A 27,479-nucleotide genomic window follows, 5' to 3' on the forward strand; every position below is an offset into this window, starting at 1 on the left:
TGCAACCGCAAGAAATACAAGATCTAATTTGAGCATCTGACTGACGCACAACAAAACAAGAGAAACTGGATCTAGCTCGGGGAAAACAGAGGCTGAGCAGGTTGTACATTAATTTGATTGGGCGGGGGGGGGGGGGGGGGGGGGAGCAAAAGTAACTAGTAACATAACCTTTAATAGGGTTTTTATACAAAGTAATCAGTAAAGTAATCCGTAAATAATAACCTTTTCAAGGAGTAATCAGTAATAAGTAACTAATAACACTTCTTGAGTATCTTGCCCAACACTGCCAGTAACACACATAAATCTGCATAACTACAGGAACACCTAGATAAACACACACACACACACGTGCACACACACACACACACACACAGGTTATAATGTAACTCTACCTGATTTCTATCTTGTTGAGGATGATGCGCGCACACTTCAGGAAGCCTTCCTCCACATTCTCCCCCGTCAGAGCACTGGTCTCAGGAATATCAGCTCTGCAGAGAGAGAGAGAGAGGGGGGAGGGAGAGAGATGGGGGGGAGAGAGGGGGGGGAGATAGGGGGGGGGGAGAGAGAGAGAGGGGGGGGAGAGAGAGAGATAGAGAGAGAGGGGGGAGAGGGGGGGAGAGAGAGAGGGGGAGAGAGAGGGGGGGAGAGAGAGAGAGAGAGGGGGGGGAGAGAGATAGAAAGAGATGGGGGGGAGGGGGGGGGGAGAGAGAGGGGGGGGAGAGAAAGAGCGAGAGGGGGGGAGAGAGAGAGAGAGAGAGGGGAGAGAGAAAGAGAGGGGGAGAGACCCAGAGAGAGGGGGGGGGAGAGAGAGACACACACAGAGAGAAAGAGTGAGAGAGAGTTAGAAAGAGAAAGAGTGAGAGAGACAGAGAGAGGGAAAGAGAGAGATAAAGAGTTAGAGAAAGTTAGATAGGGAAAAAATTATGAGAGATAGAGAGAATGAGTTGGAGTTAGAGAGAGAGAGAGAGAGAGAACGAGAGAGTGAGTACAATGGAAAAGGGAGATAAATAGAAGACAAGAGAACAGGGACAGTAATTACAATGTGAGGATAAAGGGATATGTATATAGTAATAATAATGAGATTATCAGGTGGAGTTGTTGTCACAACATTCTTAACCCACTAATAATTGCAGTATTATGTCACTAATCCCAGCATATATATTGCATATTTGTGAAAATGATGCAGAGATGTTCATCATTTTCCAAGAAATAACTAAGTCAACTAATAGCACATCAAACGGCTAATTGACTGAAGATATGTCTACTAAAGACCTTAACCCTTTCACTACCACTACCGAAGGTTAACCGTCTGTAGTGTGGTAGTGAAAGGGTTAACCTTCTGTAGTGTGGTAGTGAAAGGGTTAACATTCTGTAGTGTGGGTGGTGAAAGGGTTAACCTTCTGTAGTGTGGTAGTGAAAGGGTTAACAGTCTGTAGTGTGGTAGTGAAAGGTTAACCTTCTGTAGTGTGGTAGTGAAAGGGTTAACAGTCTGTAGTGTGGTAGTGAAGGTGTTAACCTGCAGTGTGGTAGTGGAGGGTTAACCTTCTGTATGTGGTAGTGAAAGGTTAACCTTCTGTAGTGTGGTAGTGAAAGGGTTAACCTTCTGTAGTGTGTAGTGAAAGGGTTAACCTTCTGTAGTGTGGTAGTGAAAGGGTTAACCTTCTGTAGGGTGGTAGTGAAGGGGGTTAACCTTCTGTAGTGTGGTAGTGAAAGGGTTAACGTCTGTAGTGTGGTAGTGAAAGGGTTAACCTTCTGTAGTGTGGTAGTTAAAGTGTTAACCGTCTGTAGTGTAGTAGTGAAAGGTTAACCGTCTGTAGTGTGGTAGTGAAGGGTTAACCTTCTGTAGTGTGGTAGTGAAGGTGTTAACCTTCTGTAGTGTGGTAGTGAAAGGTTAACCGTCTGTAGTGTGATAGTGAAGGGGTTAACCTTCTGCAGTGTTGGTAGTGAAGGGGTTAACCTTATGTAGTGTGGTAGTGAAGGGGTTAACCTTCTGCAGTGTGGTAGTGAAGGGGTTAACCTTATGTAGTGTGGGTAGTGGAGGGGTTAACCTTCTGTAGTGTGGTAGTGAAAGGGTTAACCCCTCTGTAGTGTGGTAGTGAAAGGTTACCGTCTGTAGTGTGGTAGTGAAGGGGTTAACCTTCTGCAGTGTGGTAGTGAAGGGGTTAACCTTATGTAGTGTGGTAGTGGAAGGGTTAACCTTCTGTAGTGTGGTAGTAAAAGTGTTAACCTTCTGTAGTGTGGTAGTGAAAGGGTTAACCTTCTGTAGTGTGGTAGTGGAAGGGTTAACCGTCTGCAGTGTGGTAGTGAAGGGGTTAACCTTATGTAGTGTGGTAGTGGAGGGGTTAACCTTCTGTAGTGTGGTAGTGAAAGGTTAACCGTCTATAGTGTGGTAGTGAAGGGGTTAACCTTCTGCAGTGTGGTAGTGAAGGGGTTAACCTTATGTAGTGTGGTAGTGGAGGGGTTAACCTTCTGCAGTGTGGTAGTAAAAGTGTTAACCTTCTGTAGTGTGGTAGTGAAAGGGTTAACCATCTGTAGTGTGGTAGTGGAAGGGTTAACCGTCTGCAGTGTGGTAGTGAAGGGGTTAACCTTATGTAGTGTGGTAGTGGAGGGGTTAACCTTCTGTAGTGTGGTAGTGAAAGGGTTAAGTCTGTAGTGTGGTAGTGAAAGGGTTAATGACTGATGTGTTTACTAATCAGCCCTGCTCTGGAGTGCACCGTACCGTTCTCCTGGTAGTGAAAGGGTTAATGACCACCGTACCGTTCTCCTGGTAGTGAAAGGGTTAATGACCACCGTACCGTTCTCCTGGGCGAAGCGCGAGGCCTCCAGGAAGGTGACCTCTCGGTCTGCGTCCAGGTCCTTCTTGTTGCCACACAGGATGATGACGATGTTGGGGCTGGCCAGCGTCCGCGCGTCCGTCAGCCAGTTGGTCAGGGCGTTGTACGTCTCCCGGCTGCGGGACGAGAGAGAGAGACACGCACTTTCAGCTCGCAGTGCAGTGGTATGTCCACAAGGGGGAGCCGGTTAGAGAGACATGCCCTGTAAACTGAGAGGCCGCAGGTTCGATCCTGGCAACAAACATTGTGTCCGTCCTGATCAAGGCGCTAAACTCGTTGAAATGCCCAAACTATATGACAAGGTCCGTGAGCAAGTGGAGAAAAACTCAGTACAATTAAACACTATGCAACGACCACTGCAAACGTTGAGTGAATCGTAAAGTAACGTTAACGTCATTGCTACGGCTGTGACTAGCTGCTCTAGTCTACCGGTCACAAGGTATGAAGGTATAATCAAAATCCATACCGTAGCACAAATTTATACCGTTTATACCGTTTATACCGTCCACCCCTAGTGGACGTAGCTGGTGCAGCTCTCTGACACCTCTAGTGGTGGACGTAGCTGGTGAAAGCTCTCCGACACCTCTAGTGGTGGACGTAGCTGGTGCAGCTCTCTGACACCTCTAGTGGTGGACGTAGCTGGTGAAAGCTCTCCGACACCTCTAGTGGTGGACGTAGCTGGTGAAAGCTCTCCGACACCTCTAGTGGTGGACGTAGCCGGTGCAGCTCTCTGACACCTCTAGTGGTGGACGTAGCCGGTGCAGCTCTCTGACACCTCTAGTGGTGGACGTAGCCGGTGCAGCTCTCTGACACCTCTAGTGGTGGACGTAGCTGGTGAAAGCTCTCTGACACCTCTAGTGGTGGACGTAGCTGGTGCAGCTCTCTGACACCTCTAGTGGTGGACGTAGCTGGTGCAGCTCTCCGACACCTCTAGTGGTGGACGTAGCTGGTGCAGCTCTCTGACACCTCTAGTGGTGGACGTAGCTGGTGCAGCTCTGACACCTCTAGTGGTGGACGTAGCTGGTGCAGCTCTCTGACACCTCTAGTGGTGGACGTAGCCGGTGCAGCTCTCTGACATCTCTAGTGGTGGACGTAGCTGGTGCAGCTCTCTGACACCTCTAGTGGTGGACGTAGCCGATGCAGCTCTCTGACACCTCTAGTGGTGGAAGTAGCCGGTGCAGCTCTCTGACACCTCTAGTGGTGGACGTAGTTGGTGCAGCGCTCTGACACCTCTAGTGGTGGACGTAGCTGGTGAAAGCTCTCTGACACCTCTAGTGGTGGACGTAGCTGGTGAAAGCTCTCCGACACCTCTAGTGGTGGAGGTAGCTGGTGAAAGCTCTCCGACACCTCTAGTGGTGGACGTAGCCGATGCAGCTCTCCGACACCTCTAGTGGTGGACGTAGCTGGTGCAGCTCTCGGACACCTCTAGTGGTGGACGTAGCTGGTGCAGCTCTCTGACACCTCTAGTGGTGGACGTAGCCGATGCAGCTCTCTGACACCTCTAGTGGTGGAGGTAGCTGGTGCAGCTCTCGGACACCTCTAGTGGTGGACGTAGCTGGTGCAGCTCTCTGACACCTCTAGTGGTGGACGTAGCTGGTGAAAGCTCTCCGACACCTCTAGTGGTGGACGTAGCCGATGCAGCTCTCTGACACCTCTAGTGGTAAACGTAGCTGGTGCAGCTCTCCGACACCTCTAGTGGTGGACGTAGCTGGTGCAGCTCTCTGACACCTCTAGTGAAACACAGATGCATGCGTCTCAGAGGGACACTGACCATAATTTCACACGGTGGCCATTTTGCTCTTACGTCATATGCTCAGGTTGGGTTTCTGAGGAAATAAATCCCTAATCACACTGTTGTGTAAAATGGCGATTGAGTGCTCCAATAGAATCCCACAAATATGAAAAAATATCAGTACACTGCTGTTTAACACATTCCCGGCCAACCACGTATATATACGTTATTGGGCGCCAGCGGTTAATATATATATAAGTTTTTAGATCGTTTTCCCTTTTATTCGATTTTAATACCCTATTCAATGTCAGGGAGCTGTATTTTGCATGTAAAAGGCATATTGGGACTCCGAAGGTGCAGTACCGGCCAGATCCTGCTAGTCCCCCCCCCCCCCCCCCCCCCCCCCATCATGTTGTCGCAGAGAAGGGAGAGATTGTCGCCAATTATTCAGCGAAGAGGAAACTTTCATGGATCCAAATAGAATTCCACAAATGTGAAAAAATATCAGTACACTGCTATTTTAACACACACAGATCAAAAAACAATAAGCTACCTGAGAGTAAAGAGACAAGCTTAGTCTGGTCTAAATCTTAGTCTGGCCTTAAGTACCAAGGCTCTGTATCAGAGAGAAAACAAAGCACCATGTCCCTGTAGATTCTCAGCAATCAGCGTCAGTAAAACACGTCTCTGCAACAGGTGAGAGGGGCCTCTTTCAAAGCCTTGAGGTTAAGTGGCGTTAAACGAGAGAACTTTCACGAGGAGTTGTTTTGGTCTGTTGAAGTCGCCAGTTGCCACGGTGACGGCACGCCGGTCGGTGTCCATGGCAACGCGAGTCCGGCGAGGTGGGAGCGGAGGGATAATGTCCCCCGGGTGCAGCCGACACACGTCCAGAGGGGATGACATCACCCCCGGCTCGCATGCCGATGGGGAGCCCACAACACGCGTCCAGACTGGGTCAGACAGCCGACCCACACACACACACTGGTGATCTCACCATATCTGATACCAATTAACTATTCATGTACTCGTTAGTTCATTCTTATTTCACATTATTCTCTCTCTCTCTCTCTCTCTCTCTCTCTCTTTTCTCCTTTACCCCCACCCACCCACACTCCATGCTCTTTCTCCTCTTATTGATATTCACACGGCAGCCATTTTGCTCTTACGTCAGTTTATATTTTTTTATGCGGGAACAGGGGTGGAAAGGAATCCCAACCTGAGCATGACGTAAGAACAAAATGGCCACCGTGTGAATATGGGTCAGTCCTCCCTCCCTCCTCCCATCTCTGTTGACATTCTAGTCTGATGAACTCTTGCTTTCAGCGCTGCTGCCAGGAGTCTACTGTAATACTGCTGCCGTCACTCTGCATCACCACAGACACACACACCCACCCACACCCACTCATAGGAACATTTATGTTGACACACACACACACACGCACACAGTGTAAATATAAGCACTAGAACAAAGACCAGTAACGCGTTACTTTGTATAACATCCCGGCCGCGTGGCTACCAGATCCTCCTCGCGGCCCTCGCAGGAATGGGAGTGGCTGGCTCTGCGCTGCCGCTGACATGGTTGTCATCATACCTCAATGACCGCTCCTACCAAGTGTCATGGAGAGGGACCCTGTCGGCCACCCGCCCCCTGCGGACGGGTGTCCCCCAGGGCTCGGTTTTAGGACCCCTTCTCTTCTCCCTCTACACTAAATCACTGGGTAACATTATCATGTCTCATGGCTTCTCCTACCACTGTTATGCCGACGATACTCAACTCTTCCTCTCCTTCCCTCCCTCAGATATCCACGTCTCTGAGCGGATCTCGGCCTGTCTGTCCGACATCTCCGCCTGGATGACGACCAACCACCTCAAACTGAACCTAAGCAAAACAGAATTGCTCCACCTGCCGGCCAAATCCTCCCCCCTGACCGACCTTTCCATCACAGTCGAGAATGCAGCTGTGACCGCGTCCCCGACCGCCAAGAACCTTGGTGTTGTCCTCGACGACCAGTTGAACTTCTCTGCTCACATCGCAGCGACAACCAGAACCTGCCGATTCCTCCTGAGCAACATCAGAAGGATCCGCCCCTTCCTGACAAAAGAAGCCACCCAACTCCTCGTCCAATCAACAGTCATCTCCCGCCTCGACTACTGCAACGCACTGCTCGCTGGCCTCCCGGCCACTGCCACTAAGCCTCTTCAACTCATTCAGAACGCAGCGGCCCGCCTGATCTCAAACCTACCGAAGTCGGCCCATGTCACCCCACTTCTTAGGGACCTGCACTGGCTCCCCATTGCTGCACGAATCCGCTTCAAGGCCCTCGACCTAGCATACCGTGCGGCAAAGGGAACTGCTCCCGCCTACCTCCGGTCAATGGTCTCTAACTACACACCCTCAAGACCCCTACGCTCTGCATCTTCTGGCCGCCTCAGACCTACTCCTATCCAAGCTCCGGGAGGGTCATCAAAGAGAAGTCGCCTATTCTCAATCCTTGCCCCACAATGGTGGAATGAACTACCCACCCCAGTTAGGACAGCCGAAACACGTCCAATCTTTCGCCGTCGACTAAAGACGCACTTCTTCAACCATTATCTGAATTAAAAAAAGAAAATAAAATAAAAATATCTAACCCTAACTAACCATACTGTCATGCACTTGTCCTAATAAACTAACCTACACTGTAGCACTCAACACTTTGATGAACATTGTTACTCAGCTGATAGAGTTGTGCCCTTCCTGATGGCTTGTCGTACAGAACTTGTAAGTCGCTTTGGATAAAAGCGTCAGCTAAATGACTAAATGTAAATGTAAATGTACATGAGTAGAGCTCCGGACTCATGGTATAAGAAGATCACCGGTTCGAGCCCCGGTCAAGGCCGTTGTCGGAAAGTGGTGTTGTTGTCCAGCAGGGGGCACTCTGTCCTCTGGACTTGTCAGTAACAATGCCCCTGTTACGGTGATAGGGACACCGTATAGCTGCGAGTGCCGGCCTTTCGGATGAGATGCTAAACCGAGGTCCTGACTGAATCTCGGTCGTTAAAAGAACCCAGGGCGCCTATCTCAAAGAGTAGGGGGTTCCCCCGACGTTCCTGGCCAAATTCCCAATCAGGTCTCTGACATCAAGGCCACCTTAATCATCCCTTCCCCTTAATTGGCTGAAATCAATCCCTGTCTCCTGAGCCGTTCAGCCATTGTGTAGTAGTGTGATGATGTGTGCCGGGTGCCAGTGTGTATGGCAGCCATTGAGCCTGCGTAGCCCAAGGTTGGGTGCTGCCTACCAGTGGTGGTGAAGGAGGCCATTTCCACCCTACATTGTGGGGAGCGCTTTGAGTGTCTAGAAAAGGGTTATATAAATGTAATGATCATTCATTCATTCATCCCCATCAGTCTGCATTAGAGCCTTCACTCCATCTTCATTACCGTATGTGACAGCTCCATCAAGTCTTATCAGATAAAAAGATCTATGGTAACTCAGGGTATTATCAGATAAAAAGCCAGTAGCATGTATCCTGCCTGTAGCCTATACTGTATGTGTCTCAGCACATCTGACATCAACTGACAGGAACCTGGAGGTGGCTTTGACAGCTCTATTATCCACACGTCATACACACCACTGTGAACACTAATGTAAATGTGTAGGTTTTTGAACGATGAGCATGAGAATCTGAAACACTACATTATATTCATCTATTATTAAAAGAGATTTGCCCTACATTCATACCTCATTTGAAATCTCGAACCCAGTATCTCCTGCGTTAGTGGCGAGCACCTTGCCCACTGTGCCACCCCATAAAAACAGACTTAAATGGATTCTTCTCTGCAAATGTTCAATAACCAGTTCCATGCGTTGTGTGCTTTTGCAACGGAGCTCTCACAAACCAGCTAGGCTACCTTGTGTATACTGCACCTGTGTATACTGTGTACTTTACCTACTCATAGTATAAATTCAGATTCTAAGTGTTTATTGCCCATATTTATTGTAACGTATAATATAACTGATAGGGCACACAGACCCTCATCTGCACCTTTGATCCCACTGTGTTTACTTTAGTTAATTATATTGTTTACACTACTTGTTTTTATCTTTGCTTTAGTTTTATTGCCTATATTTATGTCTTTCTACTATTACCCTGCCCATGCCTGTACCTCCCCTCCCCCATGCTGCTATGATGCCTGCATCTCCCCAAGGGGATCAAATAAATCTTATCTTATGTTATCGTGTCTTATCTTATCACGCAGCTTCTGACCTTGTGATGTCATAGACCAGCAGCTTCTTACTAGGGCTTCAACGATTAGTCGACATAATCGACGATGTTGATCATAAAAACTCGTCGACGCAGACTTTTTGCGTAGATTAGTCGTTAACATTTCTTTTTTATAATAATAATTTTGGTCCAGCTCTGGTCCAGCTGAAGACTTCTCAGCTTAACATAACAGGCCGACAGTAAGTTTGGGGGAACTAATGGGATAACTGGGGTTGCAACAAAAGTGCAACTAGGGCTAAAAACACAATGAAATAAAATAATAATAATAAATAATATATTATTTATATCCTTCTTAGCAGACTTCTTAGCTTAACTTCCCAGGGAACTAATGGGATAACTGGGGATGTTGTTTGCTCCTGACAAGAGTCTCAAAGTCTGGGGTGATGGTAGTCAAAGCAACTCTGAGGTCATGCTCAATGTCCAATCTGTTCCTCTGCTCTGTCTTCAGCTGGACCAGAGCTGAGAAGCCACTTTCACAAAGATAGGTAGTGCAAAAAAATTAAAAATTATAATTTTTTTTATACAATTACGACTAATCGAAAAAATAATCGACAGATTAGTCGACTACCAAAATAATCGTTAGTTGCAGCCCTACTTCTTACCTTGTGATGTCATAGACCAGCAGCGCCCCGGCGGCCCCTCTGTAGTAGCTGCGCGTCACAGACCTGAGGAGGACAGACAGTGGAATGACTAGGGGGTGGGGGGGGGAATGTATACAGCAATATATCACAAGACTTTACGTGTTGATATTATATGGATACAGTGACGCCAAGTATCGATAAACATTTTCTTTTGACAATCCCATTTGACTGCAATAAGGATGATTGGAGTGAGGTGAACAGATTGAAAACGTCATCTTATTAGATAAAACTGATGAGGATGTATATTAATAGTTAATAATAATCAAGTTGTGGTCAGTGTGTGTTAAAGAGGCGCTATGCAATTTGTTGCACGTTGTTTCATGTACAGTTGGCCAGTTTGTGATGCGCACTAGAGAATCCGATAAGCTTTCACGTCAATGCTGTGAATAAATACATAATTCCTGCTTTTTTGACGTGCTGCACGCGGGTCTTCTGCCAGCTTGTCGGTACAAAACAACAACGAGCATGAAGATGCATTCAGTGGACGACGAGGAAGATTAAAGCATTCGGACCGTGATATGCAGACGAGCGCCTCAGCGCTACACACTCCTGTCTCGTCCTTTACAGAGCCGCTTCCATTAGTCAATAACGGTGACAACGTCACAAATCTAGCATGTACGACTCATATTTACATTTATATTCTATTTTTACAGCATATATATATATCAATTTGTCTGAATATAATTGCATATAACCCCCCCCTATATACTTACTTATACACCTGCATGTAGCCCATAGCTCTGTATGATAGCATGTACAATAATGCTGTATATACCATATTATATAGATTTATTCTCCCCACATATATACCTCTCCATACCGTTACATTTGCACTCTGGTTGGATGCCAGACTTCTTTTTGTTGTACTGTACTTGTGCTGAACAATGACAATACATTTTAATCTAATCTAACCCTCCAACCAATAAGAGAAGAGATCACTGGCAGCCATGAGGAGCCAATAGGGGAGAGTGTACCTGAATCGTTCCTGCCCAGCCGTGTCCCAGATCTGCAGCTTGACCGTCTTCCCACCGACGTTCACCACCCTGGAGCCAAACTCTACCCCTATGGTGTGGTTGGAGTCCTGCTTGACTGCACCGGGAGAGAGGAGGAGAGGAGAGGAGAGAGGAGGAGAGGAGAGGGGAGAGGAGGAGAGGAGAGGAGAGGAGAGGAGAGGGGAGGAGAGGAGAGGAGAGGAGAGAGGAGAGAGGAGAGAGGAGAGAGGAGAGAGGAGAGAGGAGAGGAGAGGAGAGGAGAGGAGAGGAGAGGAGAGGAGAGGAGAGGAGAGGAGAGAGAGGAGATGAAGAAGAGGGGAGAGGAGAGTTTGAGTTTATTAAGATCCCCATTGTTGCATAACAACAACTAGTCTTCCTGGGGTCCACACAAAACATTACATTCAACAAGACTTTTACAGAACAGTAAAAAAAAAATTAAAAACAGAAGTCCATTTTCCTTAAAGGGGAACTATTTTACTATTTCTTTCACTATTTGGGCACTTTTACACAATTCCTGTGAGTCTATGGAACACCTCTGTAATATATATATATTTTTATTCATTGTTTTGTATTTCTAATGAAGTCCTCAAAAACACAATTTTTCTACCTCAAGATCTCGAGCCGTTTTGAGCCTGGGCTCCAACCACTGTGTGCAGCTCATCTTGTACCTCGCCATTATCATGCAGCGGTGTCTTTCTGACATCACAAATCATCACATTTTCAGATGACTCAGTTCAGTGAGGGTGAATATTGTGAGAGGAGAATTGGAAGAATGCACCAATATGATAATTAGAGACATAGATCATATTAATATAAGTTCACATAGCTAGGAAACAATGCTAAACACTCAAAAAGGCCATTTATAAGATAGTTCCCCTTTAAATGATCTTCCATCATATACCACTTATTTTCAAATTTTCATTTCATTGGAAAGAAAATAATGATAATGATGATAATAATAAAATAAGAATAAAATACTTATATCTGCATTTACAGATGCCAGCCTTCAATTATCTTAAGGTACAACTACCTGAAATGAAAATGAGATAAGAATGAATCACACTGATGAGGGCTCGCTCATGTGTGTGTGTGTGTGTGTGTGTGTGTGTGTGTGTGTGTGTGTGTGTGTGTGTGTGTGTGTGTGTGTGTGTGTGTGTGTGTGTCTGCTAAATGTGTGCGCTGCTGTGTCATTACAATCTTTGGGTTTCTAGATGCCTTTTCAATTGTCTTTTGAAACTTGAGTTTGTTTTTTCTTTAGAGATGTGATGTGGCAATTTGTTCCATTCAGTCATCATGGATCTATACAGCATGTTTCGCTGCATTGACCCCGTTTTTGCTTCAGGGACTTGATAGCACCCTCTGGTGGCATGTCTCGTCTTGTATGTATGGATTTCATCCGATTTCAGAGCTGGGTGTTAATTGCCTATAATAGACACGTAGGATGACTCATCAGCTTGATATTTCTTAATTAAAAAGACAAGGAGTGATACCGTCAGCCTCTCTTAGACTGTCGACCAGGAGAGCTTGACATGCATTTCTTTTATATTACAACTAGGGCTGTCAGTTTATCGCGTTAATTAGATTAATTAATTACACAGCAAATTATCGCGTTATGAAAATGAACTCAAAATTAATTACAAAAAAAAGTTTTTTTTTTGCATGTTCTTGGTATCTGATTCTAGGGACATCTATGGATCTCAGGGAATGTATTCCCAGTGTCCGAAATACTGTGTCTGTTACTAGGCTTGAGTAAATTGTAATGAACCAAATGAGAATATCAATAAAAAAAATGTTTTATCTTTGACTGTGAATAACACTATGCTCAAATTGACCAGACCTGAAAAATCTAAGCAAATTAATAGATGGAAGATGATTAAACAGAAGGTTTTGTAGATACAGTACTGAATTCTGCCATCCGGACACATGCAATTTGAAATATGATTATAGAATATAGAATATCAGGCATAAAATAAAGACCTCTGCAACAGGTCCTGCATTATTATAAAAAAAATGGTTATGCGATTAAAATGCGATTAATTAATTACAAATCCTGTAATTAATTAGATACATTTTTTTAATCGCCTGACAGCACTAATTACAACGTGATGTACGGCTTAGGGCAAGCCGAGCTGCTCTGTTTTAAACCAGCTGCAACTTTCCCAAGTCTCCCCTGTGTGCCCCTGACCAAATCATTGAGCAATAGTCAAGATGTGAAAGTACTAGAGTTTCAATGACTTGTTTGGTCAGTTGCGGTGTTAAGAACTCTGAACACCTCCTTATTACCGATATATTTCTCCCCATTCTTATCACCACTCTGATTCTATGCGTCTCGTCCATGATAGTTTGTTCACTAGAGTAACTCCCAGGAGATTTGTTCCAAATACAATGCTTTTAGTTATTTTTTTATGTTGAGCACAAGTTGGTTGCTATTTATACCCATTTCAGTACCGTTTCCAGTTCTTTGTTCAGAATCTCAGTTATCTCCAGAGAGGAGAGGAGGGAGGAGGGGAGAGAAGAGAAGAGAGGAGGGGAGAGAAGAGAAGAGAGGAGGGGAGAGAAGAGAGGAGAGAAGAGAGGAGGGGAGAGAAGAGAAGAGGGGAGAGAGGAGGGGAGAGAAGAGAAGAGAGGAGAGGAAGAACACTTTACAGTCTAGTACAGGACTCTTTGACTCATTCATTCATGCTGCTTTCTGTAGTCGGGTCCCAACTGCAAAACTGCAAGATTACTGTATTACCCTGTATTATACTGTCATACACTTTTACTATTTTCTAGACTATTCTGTTTTGTGTTTTTGTGTTTACATGCGCTGTATTGTATACATGCACTTTTATTATGTTCTTGTGTGATTGACATTTTATTGCTGTCTGATATATTGCAAATGTTATTGCTGTCATCTTGGACAGGTCTCCCTTGCAAAAGAGATCTTATATCTCAATGGGACTTCCTGGTTAAATAAAGGTTAAATAAAAATTTCATAAATAAATCATTCAGCGGCTGGGTGGCGCAGCGGACATTGCCTCCGGCTTGGGCCGGCCGTCATACTAACTCAATTGGCAGAGTTAGCGGGTGGAAGTCGATGGGTGGTAATCTGGACGTTGTGGACAGCGACTCCTACAGGTCGGTTGGGGACGCTTGCACAGCAAAGACAGGAAATGGCGGGGGTAGCGTGAGCCTCCCACACGTTACACCTCGCCAATGAGAGTCCGCGCTGGCAGGTGAAAAGATGCGACAGGCTGCCTCCTCGTGTATCGGAGGGGACACGTGATGCAAGGCTTCTATCCTCCCTACAACCGGCCAGTGGGGGGCATATGCGAGCAACGTTCCAGACAGGGGAGGGGAGAATTGGCACAGTGGAATTGGGATGGGAGAAAAATTGAAAAAGGAGGAAAAGTGGATCAAAAAGAAAATAAATAAATCATTCAGTCATTCATTCATTCATTCATTCATTCAGTCACTCATTCAGGCGTCGGTCCCACATTCACAGGTCCCACAAGCGTTAGGTTGGCATCAACCACACAACATGGACACGGCCAGGTCGCCTAAATATTAAAGGCAACCAACTTGTGTCTAACCACGCCCAACTTGCGTCTAGCCACGCCCCCGCGGCAGCAGCAGAGCGTAGCGGCAGAGCGGAGCTCATTATATGCCAGTAACCGCCCCTTATTCAGTATCCAGAAATAGCTCAATTGGCAAAGCTGCATGGCTGTGGATCCTACGGCTCGTTGCTCGCTAGTTCGATTCCCTTGAATTTTTTATTTTTTTTTTAACGTGCATTCGCATTCTTTCGCCGTTAAGTTTAGGCATAACTTTAAGCATTGTTTCGGAGTTGGTTAAGGTTAGGCATTGTTTCGGAGTTGCTTAAGGTTAGAAGGGTTAAGTTTAGGCGCTGTTAAGGAGCTGGTTAAGGTTAGAGTTTGACTTAGAGAATGGCAATAGACAGCCTATTTCCGCGCTGCCGCTCTCTCGCGCTGCCGTGGTCACATGGGCGTATTGGCCAATCAGAGAAACGCTAAACACAAGTTGGTTGCCTAAAATATTCACACGGCCAGGTCACCCAGACCACAGTCGGGACGCTACTGGTAGGAAAACGTGACATTAGGTTGACATTCCGGGCCGTGTTTATAGGGGTAGCAGCGCGTTTCTTTTCCATCGGGTCAAAACCAGGGTCGATGTGCGCTAAGTATTTACGTTACTGACATTCTGAGCCGTGTTTATTTTGGTTTCATTTGGAGAGGAGAGGAGAGAGAGACAGAGAAAGAAAGAGAGAGAGACAGAGAGAGAAAGAAAGAGAGAGGGGGAGAGAGAGAGAGAGAGAGACAGAGAGAGAGAGAGACAGAGAGAGAAAGAAAAAGAGAGGGGGAGAGAGAGAGAGAAAGAGAGACAGAAAGAAAGAGAGAGAGAGAGAGAGAGAGAGAGAGAGAGACAGAGAGAGAGAGCATCACCGTCCTAGGACATGTGTACTTAGTTGTAAGTCGTCTTCGTGGCGCAACTGCTTTGATTGTGCGCCAAGTATTTCATTCTCCGACACGAGTCGTGTTTTGCTACGTGCTTAAAAAGGAGGAGGCGCATGTTGTAGAAACTGTTGTAATTCCTACACCGTTCACCCGGTTTGAATGTAAATACCCTCAAATTAAAGCTGAAAGTCTGCACTCAAAGCACATCTTGATTGTGGTTTCATTTCAAGTCCATTGTGGTGGTGGTGTAGTGGTGTACAGAGACAAAATTGTGAAAATTGTGTCAATGTCCAAATATCTATGGACCTGCCTGTATATAAGTGAAGATACAAGCCAACGCTAACAGGTGTCCACTGCCCTGATGACGCAATAGGGATGGGTACCGAACCGAACCGAATTAAGGGCACCGACCCAATCACGTCGGTACTACCGGTGTACCGATTCACGTGAGATCCGCCGGTGCCACATTTCGGTACAGTAAAAAAAAATATATAATAATATATATAAGTCCGATGGCGTCAACATTTCGTTTACCGCGACCGTTTTCGGCTTGCCATTGCCCCGACTGCTTTGTTGTTGAATCAAGTCAAATCCTAGGTAAGCGTGTATTGTGCGCGTGAATGTTGACGTGAACGTGCGGCACACTTTACAAAGCAACACTCGCTGCAATATTATATACAGTATATATTAACCAATTGTTCAAAATAAATAATAATGATAATAAATTATTTGAAGTTTGTATTTATTTATTTATTTTTTTTTAACAGAGGTAGGTAGATTACAACGTCCAACTGGGTTCCCAGAGTCTCTGCTCTGACCTGTACTGCGTTGGTGTGTGTTGTGCTCGTCTTATAGAAGACCAGGGCGGTTCTCTTCAAACACCTCATCTCCATATCAGAGGGCTGGAGAGACTCCCTGAGAGACTAGCACGGAGAGACTGCTCTTTAATCTAATTAACACGTGTGTGTGTGTGTGTGTGTGTGTGTGTGTGTGTGTGTGTGTGTGTGTGTGTGTGTGTGTGAGTCCAAGGTGATGAGGTGAGTCCAGAGTGTGTGTGTGTGTTGAGATCTATAGGCATCAGTAGGACTAGGGAGATTTATAACGTTTCTGCAAAAAAAAGAAAAGGGTTGTGTGTCTGATTGTCTCTGCTGTAAGATAAGATATTCCTTTATTGAGGGGAGGAGGTGCAGGTATGGGCAGGGTAATAGTAGAGAGACATAAATATAGGCAATAAAATTATAGTACTACAGATAAGAATAAGCAGTGTAAATTATATAATTAACTCTGAACATAAGAATATGAGCAAGTAAACAGTGTAATCAAAGGGGCAGATGAGGGTCTGTATGCCCTTATCAGTTATATTATAAGTTACAATAAATATGAGCAATAAACACTTAGAATCTGAATATATACAATGAGTAAGTAAAGTATATATATAGTATACACAGGTGCAGTATACATGATTAGGGATGGGTACCGAATCACATCGATACTACAGAGTACCGATTCCCGTGAGAACCACCGGTGCCACATTTCGGTAACGCACTTTTATTTTTTAAGTCCCGTGACGTCGACGTGTCGTTTACCGCGAAACGAAAAACCGATGAAGTGTGCCGCACGTTCACGTCAACGTTCACGCAGCACACAATACACCTTACCAAGGATTTGACTTGATTCAACAACAACAAAGCAGTCGGGGCAATGGCAAGCCGAAAACGTTCTAAATAAATAATAATGATAATGGATGAATGGACAATTTTATTTTTTTTACAACCGGGGTAGGTAGATTACATTTTTAAGAGACTAAAGTACAGAAAAAGGTACATTTTTAAGAGACTAAAGTACAGAAAAAAGGTACAGTCATAGGTACCGGTACTGGTATCGGTTCAAATGTGAACGGTACCCAACCATAGTATACATAAGGTACCTTAACTGGCATGATATACATCATACGTTATAGTCCGTGCAGTTTGTGTGTCTATGAGTTTGTGTTCATATTTGTGTGTGTGTGTGTGTGTGTGCGATGTGCGTGTGTGTACGCTGCTAACTCTTTCAGCTGCACACACCACAGTATTATACTATGGAGCTTAAACAAGGAACCCTGGAGTTCCATGACAAAGTTAATCAGTGTCTCACATTGCTGTAAAACTTGTTTCAAGTCTGGCTTTTTTTTTGCACAACGGCCGAACGCATTCCTCGGCCAGACTCTGAAAAGCCAGAGCTCGGTTCAGGTTCAGGGCAATGATTGCCAAAACAGAAACCGCAGCCATTGAACAGGGAAAATGAGGTCTGCTAAGTAGTATGCAGGCTTCTGTATTGATTGATAGTGTTCGATCGCCGACGTCTCGGGTCGCAAACTGCAGGCGATTGAAATCATATAGCAGGTGATGAGCTGAGAATACAGAGAGTAGGGCTGGGGGGCGATATAAGGATTAGGATGGCCTAAAAATAAAACCTCAGATTTTTTCACATCACATCCGATTTTTTACGATTTTAATCTATTTTTTCTCTCTTAAAAACTAGAAACGCCAAGGAAATCATTCAAATAAGCGTTGTTTTTATTTGACACAAAAATTATCAAACCAAGATGAATTTCCCTATTGGGATTGAAGTGCAAACCTAACTTTCACCAATCTTCACTTAAATAATTTTTTTATAATATATATATATATATATAAATAAAAGGTTACTCTTGATCAGACAAAGATGAATGTCCCTATTGGGATTAATAGTGCAATAACTTTTTCACCAAACTTCACTTAAAACAAATAAAATGTGCCTCTTGATCATCAAACAAGAATGAATTTCTTAAAAGATATATATATTCCTTTTTTATTTCTTTTGGAAAATCGTCCTAAATCATTCATTCGAATTAATCGATAAAATCGATTAATCGCCCACCAGAGAGGAACAGAAGCAGGTGATGATGATGATGATGATGATGATGATGATGATGAGGTGAGAATACAGAGAGAGAGGAGGAGCAGAAGCAGGTGATGATGATGATGATGATGATGATGATGATGATGAGGTGAGAATACAGAGAGAGAGGAGGAGCAGAAGCAGGTGATGATGATGATGATGATGATGATGATGAGGTGAGAATACAGAGAGAGAGGAGGAGCAGAAGCAGGTGATGATGATGATGATGATGAGGTGAGAATACAGAGAGAGAGGAGGAGCAGAAGCAGGTGATGATGATGATGATGATGAGGTGAGAATACAGAGAGAGAGGAGGAGGAGAACCAGGTGATGATGATGATGATGATGAGAATACAGAGAGAGAGGAGGAGGAGCAGAAGCAGGTGATGATGATGATGATGATGATGATGATGATGATGAGGTGAGAATACAGAGAGAGAGGAGGAGGAGAACCAGGTGATGATGATGATGATGATGAGGTGAGAATACAGAGAGAGAGGAGGAGGAGAACCAGGTGATGATGATGATGATGATGATGATGATGATGATGATGATGAGAATACAGAGAGAGGGGAGGAGGAGCAGAAGCAGGTGATGATGATGATGATGATGAGGTGAGAATACAGAGAGAGAGGAGGAGCAGAAGCAGGTGATGATGATGATGATGATGAGGTGAGAATACAGAGAGAGGAGGAGCAGAAGCAGGTGATGATGATGATGATGATGAGGTGAGAATACAGAGAGAGAGGAGGAGGAGAACCAGGTGATGATGATGATGATGATGATGAGGTGAGAATACAGAGAGAGGAGGAACAACAGAACCAGGGGGTGAGCTGCGGCCCGGCGGACCCTCATGAGAACACAGAGAGGAGCAGAACACGCGTGTCGCTCTCTGCCTGGCTGGAGCATGTAGATCCTATTGATTTCACCGTCTTTTCCCGTGTCCTTTTACCCCATTATATCAGGGGGGGGGGGGGCAGAGTATATGAGAAAGACCTACGGTTCTGACACTAAACATCTAAAATACTGGGTTGATGAATGTGGATTTCCACAAGGGGGGTAGTTTTCACGGAATATGTTACATTTCATGTTTTTTTTAATGTCTATTTTATGTATATCTGCCAATTTCATGATTTTATATGTCTATTTTATGTGTATCAGACAGTGATAATCAAACCGTAAACAAAGGCCTATTAAGATGTTAGATCCTGATGTGAAAAACGATGCGATTTAATGTTCTATGCCTCATCTTGACTTTGTCTATTTTGCTGCTGTCTATTTTATGCCTCATTTCATGTCTGCACTTTATGCATTGCTCTTGATCTGCCAATTTTGTGCTCATTTCATCCTTCTTTTTTATGTGTCTTTTTTACTGCTGTGAAGCACTTTGAGCTGCAATTATAGTATGAAAGGTGCTATACAAAATAAAGTGTATTATCATCATTATTATTATTATTATTATTATTATTATTATACATCCTCAATAATTTGTTATGTATGCAATGAATGCGGTGCAGCGTTATAGGCCTACTGCGTGTTTGAATTATCAAATAAATAAATGTATTCTATTCATCCTGGCATGTAAATCATGTCGTGGAACCTAGTAGCTAACGCCCACCTAAAAGGACAATATATATTGTTATTTACCTTATGCATACCGCACCTTATGTGTATACTGTATACTGTACTTCATCAGAGCATATATTTAGCATTTAACATTTTTAGATTATATATTAGATTAGATTTAGATGTTTGGATTATTAGATTATATATTGTAACTATATTTATTGTAGGGCAAATATAACAGAGGGCATACCCACCCTCATCTTGCACCTTGTTGCCCATAATGCGCATGTCCAGAGTTAATTATATTGTTAACAATGCCTTTTTATTCAATTTTTATTTTTTTACTTCTTCACTGTAATATAATTCTATGACCACCTGTATCATGTCTTCTACTACCTAGTGTACCTGTACCCCCCCCCCCATGCTGCTATGATGCCTAAATTTCCCCCAAGGGGATCAATAAAGGAATAACTTATTTGATCATTTGTCAGCATTTCCAGTGAGTTCTACAGCCAGCAGCGAGCTCCGAGTGCTGCCTGATGAAGAGACATCTATTACGCAGTAACTTCACTTCACTGCCCTTAAGCCCACGGTCGACAAAAGCAATAATTGCAATCAGGTGTCAGACGTTTGCAATTGAGCGCTGTTATTATATGAACCCAGCGAGCACAAGGGGGACTGCTGCTGTCAGACCGGCTGCAGATTAATTTGATATACTACGTCCGTCTGTGCAAGTTAATGTTCTTGAACGAGGCCACTGGTGGAACATAAATCAACCACATGGTCAACCTAACAAACGACATTTGCATGATGTTGAAACTGAGCGGTTCACACCTCCTCCCACGACTATAAAACCCCCCCGGCTTCACCAGCAGACATGTACACTGTGGCCAAGGGCTGTGGGGCAGAGTTAAGATGACATAATAAGAATAGAAATACTTGGCACTACAGATCGCTCACAGTAAACAGTAAACGTTTAGGTAGTCAAAAACAAAAGTCACGAATAAGAATAAAAATAAGACTAAAATATGCACGGTGCGTCTATTCGAAGCCCAAACAACTCGTACTTCCACGTTCGAGTTTTGCGCTCTGATTGGCCACTGACCTACGCTATTACGCCCCCCTTATCTACGCCGCGGAGCTAGTCTCTGTTTCACCTAACACTATTGCTCCGTGATCATAGCCATTCATCTCTAAAGCTAACCACTATTTGTAAAAATGCCAGATTTAAAATGGTTCTCTCCTCTTTGTATACCTTTGTCCTCACAAGTATTCTGCCAGAAGTACGAGTTGTTTGGGCTTCGAATAGACGCGTCCGGGATATACATTTTCTACATTATGTATATACATTCTAATATAAAGTCAAAATATACAGAAATATACAGTAAGTGTACAGTAAAAAGTATGGAATTGTACAGTGTTGATTTAAGAGTAAAATAAAAGGAAGATTTGATAGTACCGTCACCCTGTGCTCTGCTCAGTGAGGCAGTGAGGCACAGTGTTGCGTTATAAAGTCTGATGGCTGTCGGAATGAAGGACTTCCTGTGCCGTTCAGTGTTACATCTTGGCAGTCTCACATCTGGTGACGTGAAGCAAGCAAAAAGGGAGTTTCTACAGAAACCAAGATGCAGTTTCTGTGAAAACCAACAGCTGCATTCCTCACACAGCAGGCGTTACCCACTGGGTACAGTAAGTACAGCCGAGGAGAGAGTAGGATGTTTGATTTGAAATGTAGTGCAGCAAGACTTGGGTCACTTGGGGTAACACTACAGAGTGTCAGACGGGCGATTAACCCTTTCACTACCACACTACCAAATGGTTAACCCCATCACTGCGACAATACAGAAGGTTAACCCTTTCACCGTCTTCTGTAGTGTGGCTGTGATAGGGTTAACCGTCTGTCGTGTGGTAGTGAAAGGTTAACCTTCTGTAGTGTGGTAGGGAAAGGTTAACCTTCTGTAGTGTCGTGTGGTAGTGAAAGGGTTAAGTGTCACTCCGCAGCATCCAAGACTGACCAATAGAAACACAGAAGTGTAGTGTGACCGGTGAGGCCGTCCCAAAGACTGACCAATAGAAACATAGAAGGCCAATGGCAGCATGCTTGGCGGTGCCAGTGGTGAACATTGTGTCAAACTTGAAAAATAAAGTATAATAAGCAATTGTAATATGTGAAGTGCATTTATATAGCAGCTTTTATCCAAAGTGCTTTACAACTTATGCCTCACACATTCACACACCGACAGCAGAGGGCGACCGTGCAAGGTGCCAACCTGCTCATCGGGGGCAGTTATGGGTTAAGTGTCTTGCTCAAGGAACCTTCCGATTACCAGACGACCGGCTCTACCTCCTGAGCCGCCGTCACCCCCGCTGTGCGGAATACAGAATAATTATGTAATGAGAAGAACGAAAGCCTTTTCATGCGTCGCCTGGGAAACCACTCTCTGACCACGACGAGCCCCAAACGGACAGCGCTCGCTCGGTGAGAAACGGCAGAGCTACCGGATGAGCAAACCAGATAACAAGAACGCAGAGATAACTGGGCCGACGGTTAAAGTGGAAGTGATGTCGAAATGACACGTGTCGGATGAGCTGACGTAGGTGTCACAGTCTCGGTATGACAGCAGAACAACTTCTGCAATCTGACAAATCTATGTAACAGGTGACCAAAATAGTGTGTGTATTGTGGTAGTGAAAGGGTTAACCATCTGTAGTGTGGTAGTGAAAGTGTTGACCCTCTGTAGTGTGGTAGTGAAAGGGTTGTAGTGTGGTAGTGAAATGGTTAACCTTCTGTAGTGTGTTAGTGAAAGGGTTAACCTTCTGTAGCGTGGTAGTGAAAGGGTTAATCTTCTGTAGTGTGATAGTGAAAGTGTTAACCTTCTGTAGTGTGGTAGTGAAAGGGTTAACCTTCTGTAGCGTGGTAGTGAAAGTGTTAACCTTCTGTAGTGTGGTAGTGAAAGGGTTAACCTTCTGTAGAGTGTATGGATGCCTTAAAGCAGGGGTGTCAAACTCATTTTCACAGAGGGCCACATCAGCATTATAGTTGCCCTCAAAGGGCCAAAGACCGTATAAATGTTAATGTAATGTAAAATAAATGTAGCTACTCATTTACATATTGTTAAACATGTTGTTTCTGTATTTATTACTTATTCAAGTTATACATATTGCATATGCATTTGCATAGATGTAAAAATATATGTTAGCTTATGTTATTTTAACAAATAATTTTAGTTTATCAGAACCCCATATTACTCCATCAATCAATGATCAAACCATTCAAGTAAATAACAAAGAAGAATATCATCAAATACAAGCTATGACATTAAGTTTGTTCAAAACCTTTTTGTCACAGTCAAGAGGGGCAGAACTAACACCTGTGAGCTGCAAAGAACACGTGGGACAGATGTAGCAGATGTTACAAAAACAAATGGCTGCACACAACCTTGCAGAGGCCATACATCCAACTAATGGAAGATAGTTTAATTAACTTTAATTAACAGATTGCAGAATGGGTACAGTACAGTACAGCTCAATACACACAATTGTTAAGGGGATGCAGACCAGAGAAAGACATTCGACTTGTTTACATCAGGGTCCCCCATTTTCAATTCGTAATGAAATTGCTATTATGTGTCTGCATGAACACACAACTGTAACTGTACTCAAAAATAACAAAATAAGGGTTGTCTCAGTTCACAACTATATTGGTCAAGTTTTGGGTGGGACTTGTTTGCGTCCCTACAGCTTCTTATTCAATTGAGCGAGATGCTCGGTTATGTCACACAGCCAGTTTGCATCTGACAGTTCAGACAATATTTCTTCAACCCTTTGTTACCTATTCCGCCTGGATCTTTTTTGTATTTTGGGCTGTAAAATTGTCAAAGAATGTCTGAGGAGTAAGTGCTTTTGGCTTTTTTCCTTTGTTACTTCATCAATACCTCAGATGTTCAACACACATGTATGTGTAAGAATGTGTAATAACTAAGGCTGTCAAAGCTTTATTAACGCATTAACCCACAATTATTTTAACACCGCTATTTTTTAACCCAAGATTAATGTAAATTTATTTTTTATTTTTTTTTAACCAGCGCTCTTGGGGGGCCACATCAAATGATGTGGCGGGCCGCATTTGGCCCGCGGGCCGTGAGTTTGACACCTACATGTATGTCTTAAAGCACTTAACTGAAAAACAATGCCGATTTATTTTGCACATAATCTTGCACAAAATTCTTACACATTCGTTTAGTAGCTGTGATGTCATTGGATGACATTGAATCCTTGTGCCGTGTTGATTACAGCTCTATCCACTATTGCAATCTCTGTTTGTTTTCATCTCCAGCGTTTCCTGTGGCTGCGTTTAAACACACAAGGAGTCAGTGTCCTTCAGTGACATTAGAACGCCGGCTCTCAATAACTGTCACTACCACCAATAACTTCTCAATAACTGTCACTGTAACTGAGGGGTACAATTCCCTGACTGTATTACTAGATATGATACTTACTACCACTACCTTTGTACTTAATATTCGGCCACCCAGTACACGGCATAAATATATTATCATGAACACTCTCACGTAGATGAAACGGATCCAACACAAATGTACGAATTAGAAACAGGTCTTTATTCCTACACAGCGATGGTGTGTAGAATAAGCACTTAATCACTTAATTACATTTATGAATTGAAATAGTATGCACTTTTATGGCAAGGAGTATTCGTCGGTATATCAATAGAGAATGTCCAGTCTCTGAAGGCGCAGGTGGTAAATATACGACCTGGAATAGTTAAGGAATAACAGCAATGATACTTTAATGATTATACTAGATACACTAGAGGGGGTTAATCCGGTCGCTTGTAAGCCGACAGGAGTAGGAGGGGGGGGGGGGTAGAATCCGGCTGCCTCGTCCGGCCAAGGGTATCCCAGGTGAACCCACTGTAGTGCCGTTCAATGCGCCGGCGATCCTTGGACCACAGATGAAAGCAGGTGGACTCTTTGTGGGCCGGCTCTCTCCGGTCCACGGGGGAGAGACGTGAAGCGACCTCGTCTTGCAGAGCGTCTCCTCACCTTGCGTCCTCTCCAGGGGGGGGGGTTCCAACACACGGCAGTGTCGGGGGTCTTTATCCATGGAATAATCAAAGTATCCAAAGCATAATCCGTGCCTGGGAAGGCGGGCTGTCGTCGGTAGAATAATCCGGTATACAGGTCCACTCGCTCGTCGGCTCTGGGGCTCCTCGGGTGCAGCTTCACATAGGGTCAACCACCCTGGGTAAGCAGCCAGTTCTCTGCCCGAAACGATGGGGTACTGACTACGGTAGTATTCTCACCGCACGAAGCACTATATATTAACAGACTATTATTAGCTTAATAGACTACGTCCAACTCGACGATATAGTGCCAAATATGACTATTCAAATATTAATATACACGATGTCTCAATACCGATGGTAGGCGAACTTGGCCTTACTCCCACACGTGGCGTCGCGGGGAGGCTTTACGTCTGTGACTCTATTGGAGGGTAAGAAACTGGACTGAAAAGAAAGTCCTACTTTAGTAGCGCAGTATATATACGCACTATGAACAAATAGTCCCATTAGTGGTGCGGTAGCCAGATTCCTACGCGGAACTAGGACTTGTTCGTACATGTCGAGCGGTACGCTTGAACTGGGTCTGAGGGGTATGGCAGCCTGGCACCAAGGTCTCGACCAATAGTAGAATGGAGACTATTATGGGATGTTCAGTAGGCTAGAATGGATATTCAATGCATATTGTACAAGGAATATACAAGGGATATCAGGGAATATTAGAGAATATACAAATACAATTAAATATATATATATAAATAAATATATATATTCGGTTTAATCTGGCCCTTCACAACAGCCACCCCCTGAATAGGTCCCAGACCTAATCAGTTAAACAGAGACAGATTAATCGCGTTGTCTATTTACACATAAGGGTTTGCTGTAGGGGTCAGTCAACTTCACAAAGTCATAGGGTTGTAGGGTCATGGTCATCATCGATTGTGTCTGGGAGTCGAGGCAGTTCTATGAGCCTTGCCACGGGACGGGTGTAAGTGCGACCCTGGACGAGCACTTCAGCTGCTCGGACCTTGCCGTCGGCACCGGTGATCACTTTGCTTACGCGGCCGGCCGGCCACATAGCTCTGGGCAGTGATTGATCAATAATCATGACGACTGTTCCTTCTGTCAAATTGTCTCTCTCCTTTACCCACTTCTGGCGGGTCTGTAGAGACGGTAGGTAGTGCAGTAGGAAACTGTTCCAAAACTTGTCGGCTAATACTTGGCTGTACCTCCACATTCGTCGGCCGTTCGCTTCTTCAGGCCGGTACATTGTCTGTGGTAATGCAGGATCTAGCCGCCCCATCAGGAGTGTGTTGGGGGTAACTGGGTCGATATCCGCCACATCACTGGAGACATATCCGAGGGGCTTCGAGTTAAGTACTCCCTCAATCTCCGTGAGGACTGTCATTAGGACTTCTTCCGCCACAGTCTGGGCCCCAAGTACTGCGTACAGGGCTGTCTTTATGGAGCGCACTTCTCGTTCCCAAGTGCCACCGAAGTGGGGTGCGTTTGGGGGGTTGAATTGGAAATCAACCTGTGCTGGAGCGAGGTGGGTCTTAAGTTCTGGGCCCATAGCTTGGAAGCTCTCTCTCAGCTCTCTTTCGCCGCCTTTGAAGTTTGTCCCATGATCGGACAATAGGGTAGACGGTCTTCCTTTCCGTGATGTGAATCTACGGAAGGCCATAAGGAATGAGTCTGTGCTCATGGTCGGGAGAAGCTCGATGTGTATCGCTCTGGTGGTCATGCATTTGAATACAATACCCCACCGCTTCTCGGTTCCTCTTCCTTTCTTTATGTGCAGCGGGCCAAAGCAGTCCATACCCGTTGAGTGGAATGGCTTGTCACCGATTCGGAGGCGACATGGAGGAAGGTCAGCCATCCTTGGTATGCTGGGCTGCGCGCGCCACTTGCGGCAGTCTAGACATGTTCGCTGGAAGCGTCGTACCGCCTCTCTTCCTTGTAGGATTCAGTAACGACGTCTGATTTCCGCGAAGACTCTTTCTGCTCCTGCGTGATGTACATCCTCATCGTATTTCTTTATAATCAGCTCTGTGACCTTGTGTCGGCTGTTTAATACGATCGGGTATTTAATGTCATCCGGTAGATTGGGGGCTCTGCGTAGGCGACCACCCACTCTGATGAGGGTATGAGCGTCGCTCTCGGGGGCCAGGTGAATTAATCTGCTGTCGGATGGGACGGGCTTTCCTCCCTGTAGACAGGCCAATTCATCGGGGAACGAGTCTCTCTGGGCTCGCTGCAGTAGAAGCAATTCTGCTTCCTCGTAGTTAGCTGCTGACATATCAGCGGGGGACTTGCACTCCGGGTGGTACCGCAGGAATGTTCTTTGTTGTGCACTCTCTATGGACGTGCAATCGTCTATGTTAGGGTCGGTGGAGGCTACGGTGCTCAATCCACAGAACACAGACTTCTTAATTTCCACCTCCTCTGGACTTGCTTCCCTCGGGATAGGCATGGGCCACTGTCCTTCCGGGAGTCTTAGGAATGCGGGGCCGTCACTGTAGACATTGCGACGGGTGAGGTCATCCAGGGGCATCCCCCGGGTGATGACGTCAGCTGGGTTCTGTTTTGTATCAACGTAGCGCCACTCTGTTTCTCCGGTTAACTCTTCGGTCTAAGTCTTGAATCTCGGTGACTCTGACTCCCACGAAGACTTTGTACTTGCATGAGTCCGATTTGATCCAGGCGAGTACCGTCGTGGAATCTGACCACAGGATTGTTCTAGACACCGGTATGGTGAGCTCACGTTGGATGAGCGTGGCTAGGTGCGCTCCGGCTAGGGCTGCGCAGAGCTCTAGACGTGGGATAGATTGTTGCTTGCGTGGGGCTATTCTCGAGCGGGCGAGGACAAATGCTGTGTAGATCTCTCCCCCCTGGTCTTGGGCCCGCAAGTAGGCTACTGATCCGTATGCGACCTCTGAGGCGTCACTGAAGACGTGTAAGTCCATTTTACATGTCTCTGGCCTCACCGTGG

The 27,479-nt window shown here is 45.0% G+C and overlaps 1 protein-coding gene across 2 annotated transcripts in view; it reads right to left on the minus strand.

Annotated features, from left to right (window-relative positions):
• Positions 1-27,479, minus strand: part of rab4b (RAB4B, member RAS oncogene family) — a 70,134-nt gene that overhangs the window by 8,466 nt on the left and 34,189 nt on the right. The window contains exons 8-11 of one of the 2 annotated variants that reach the window (XM_084322812.1): positions 10,448-10,562; positions 9,435-9,497; positions 2,796-2,950; positions 412-488 (exon numbers count right to left, since the gene is read on the minus strand). In XM_084322812.1, the coding sequence (XP_084178938.1) occupies positions 460-488; positions 2,796-2,950; positions 9,435-9,497; positions 10,448-10,562 (362 nt within the window). In that variant the 3' untranslated portion in view covers positions 412-459. Of the gene's footprint in view, positions 1-411; positions 489-2,795; positions 2,951-9,434; positions 9,498-10,447; positions 10,563-27,479 lie in introns of those variants that run through there. The other variant, XM_084322813.1, reaches the window with a different exon arrangement.

The sequence above is a fragment of the Notolepis coatsorum genome (assembly GCF_963971535.1).
Source record: "Notolepis coatsorum genome assembly, chromosome: 1".
Taxonomy (NCBI): domain Eukaryota; kingdom Metazoa; phylum Chordata; class Actinopteri; order Aulopiformes; family Paralepididae; genus Notolepis; species Notolepis coatsorum.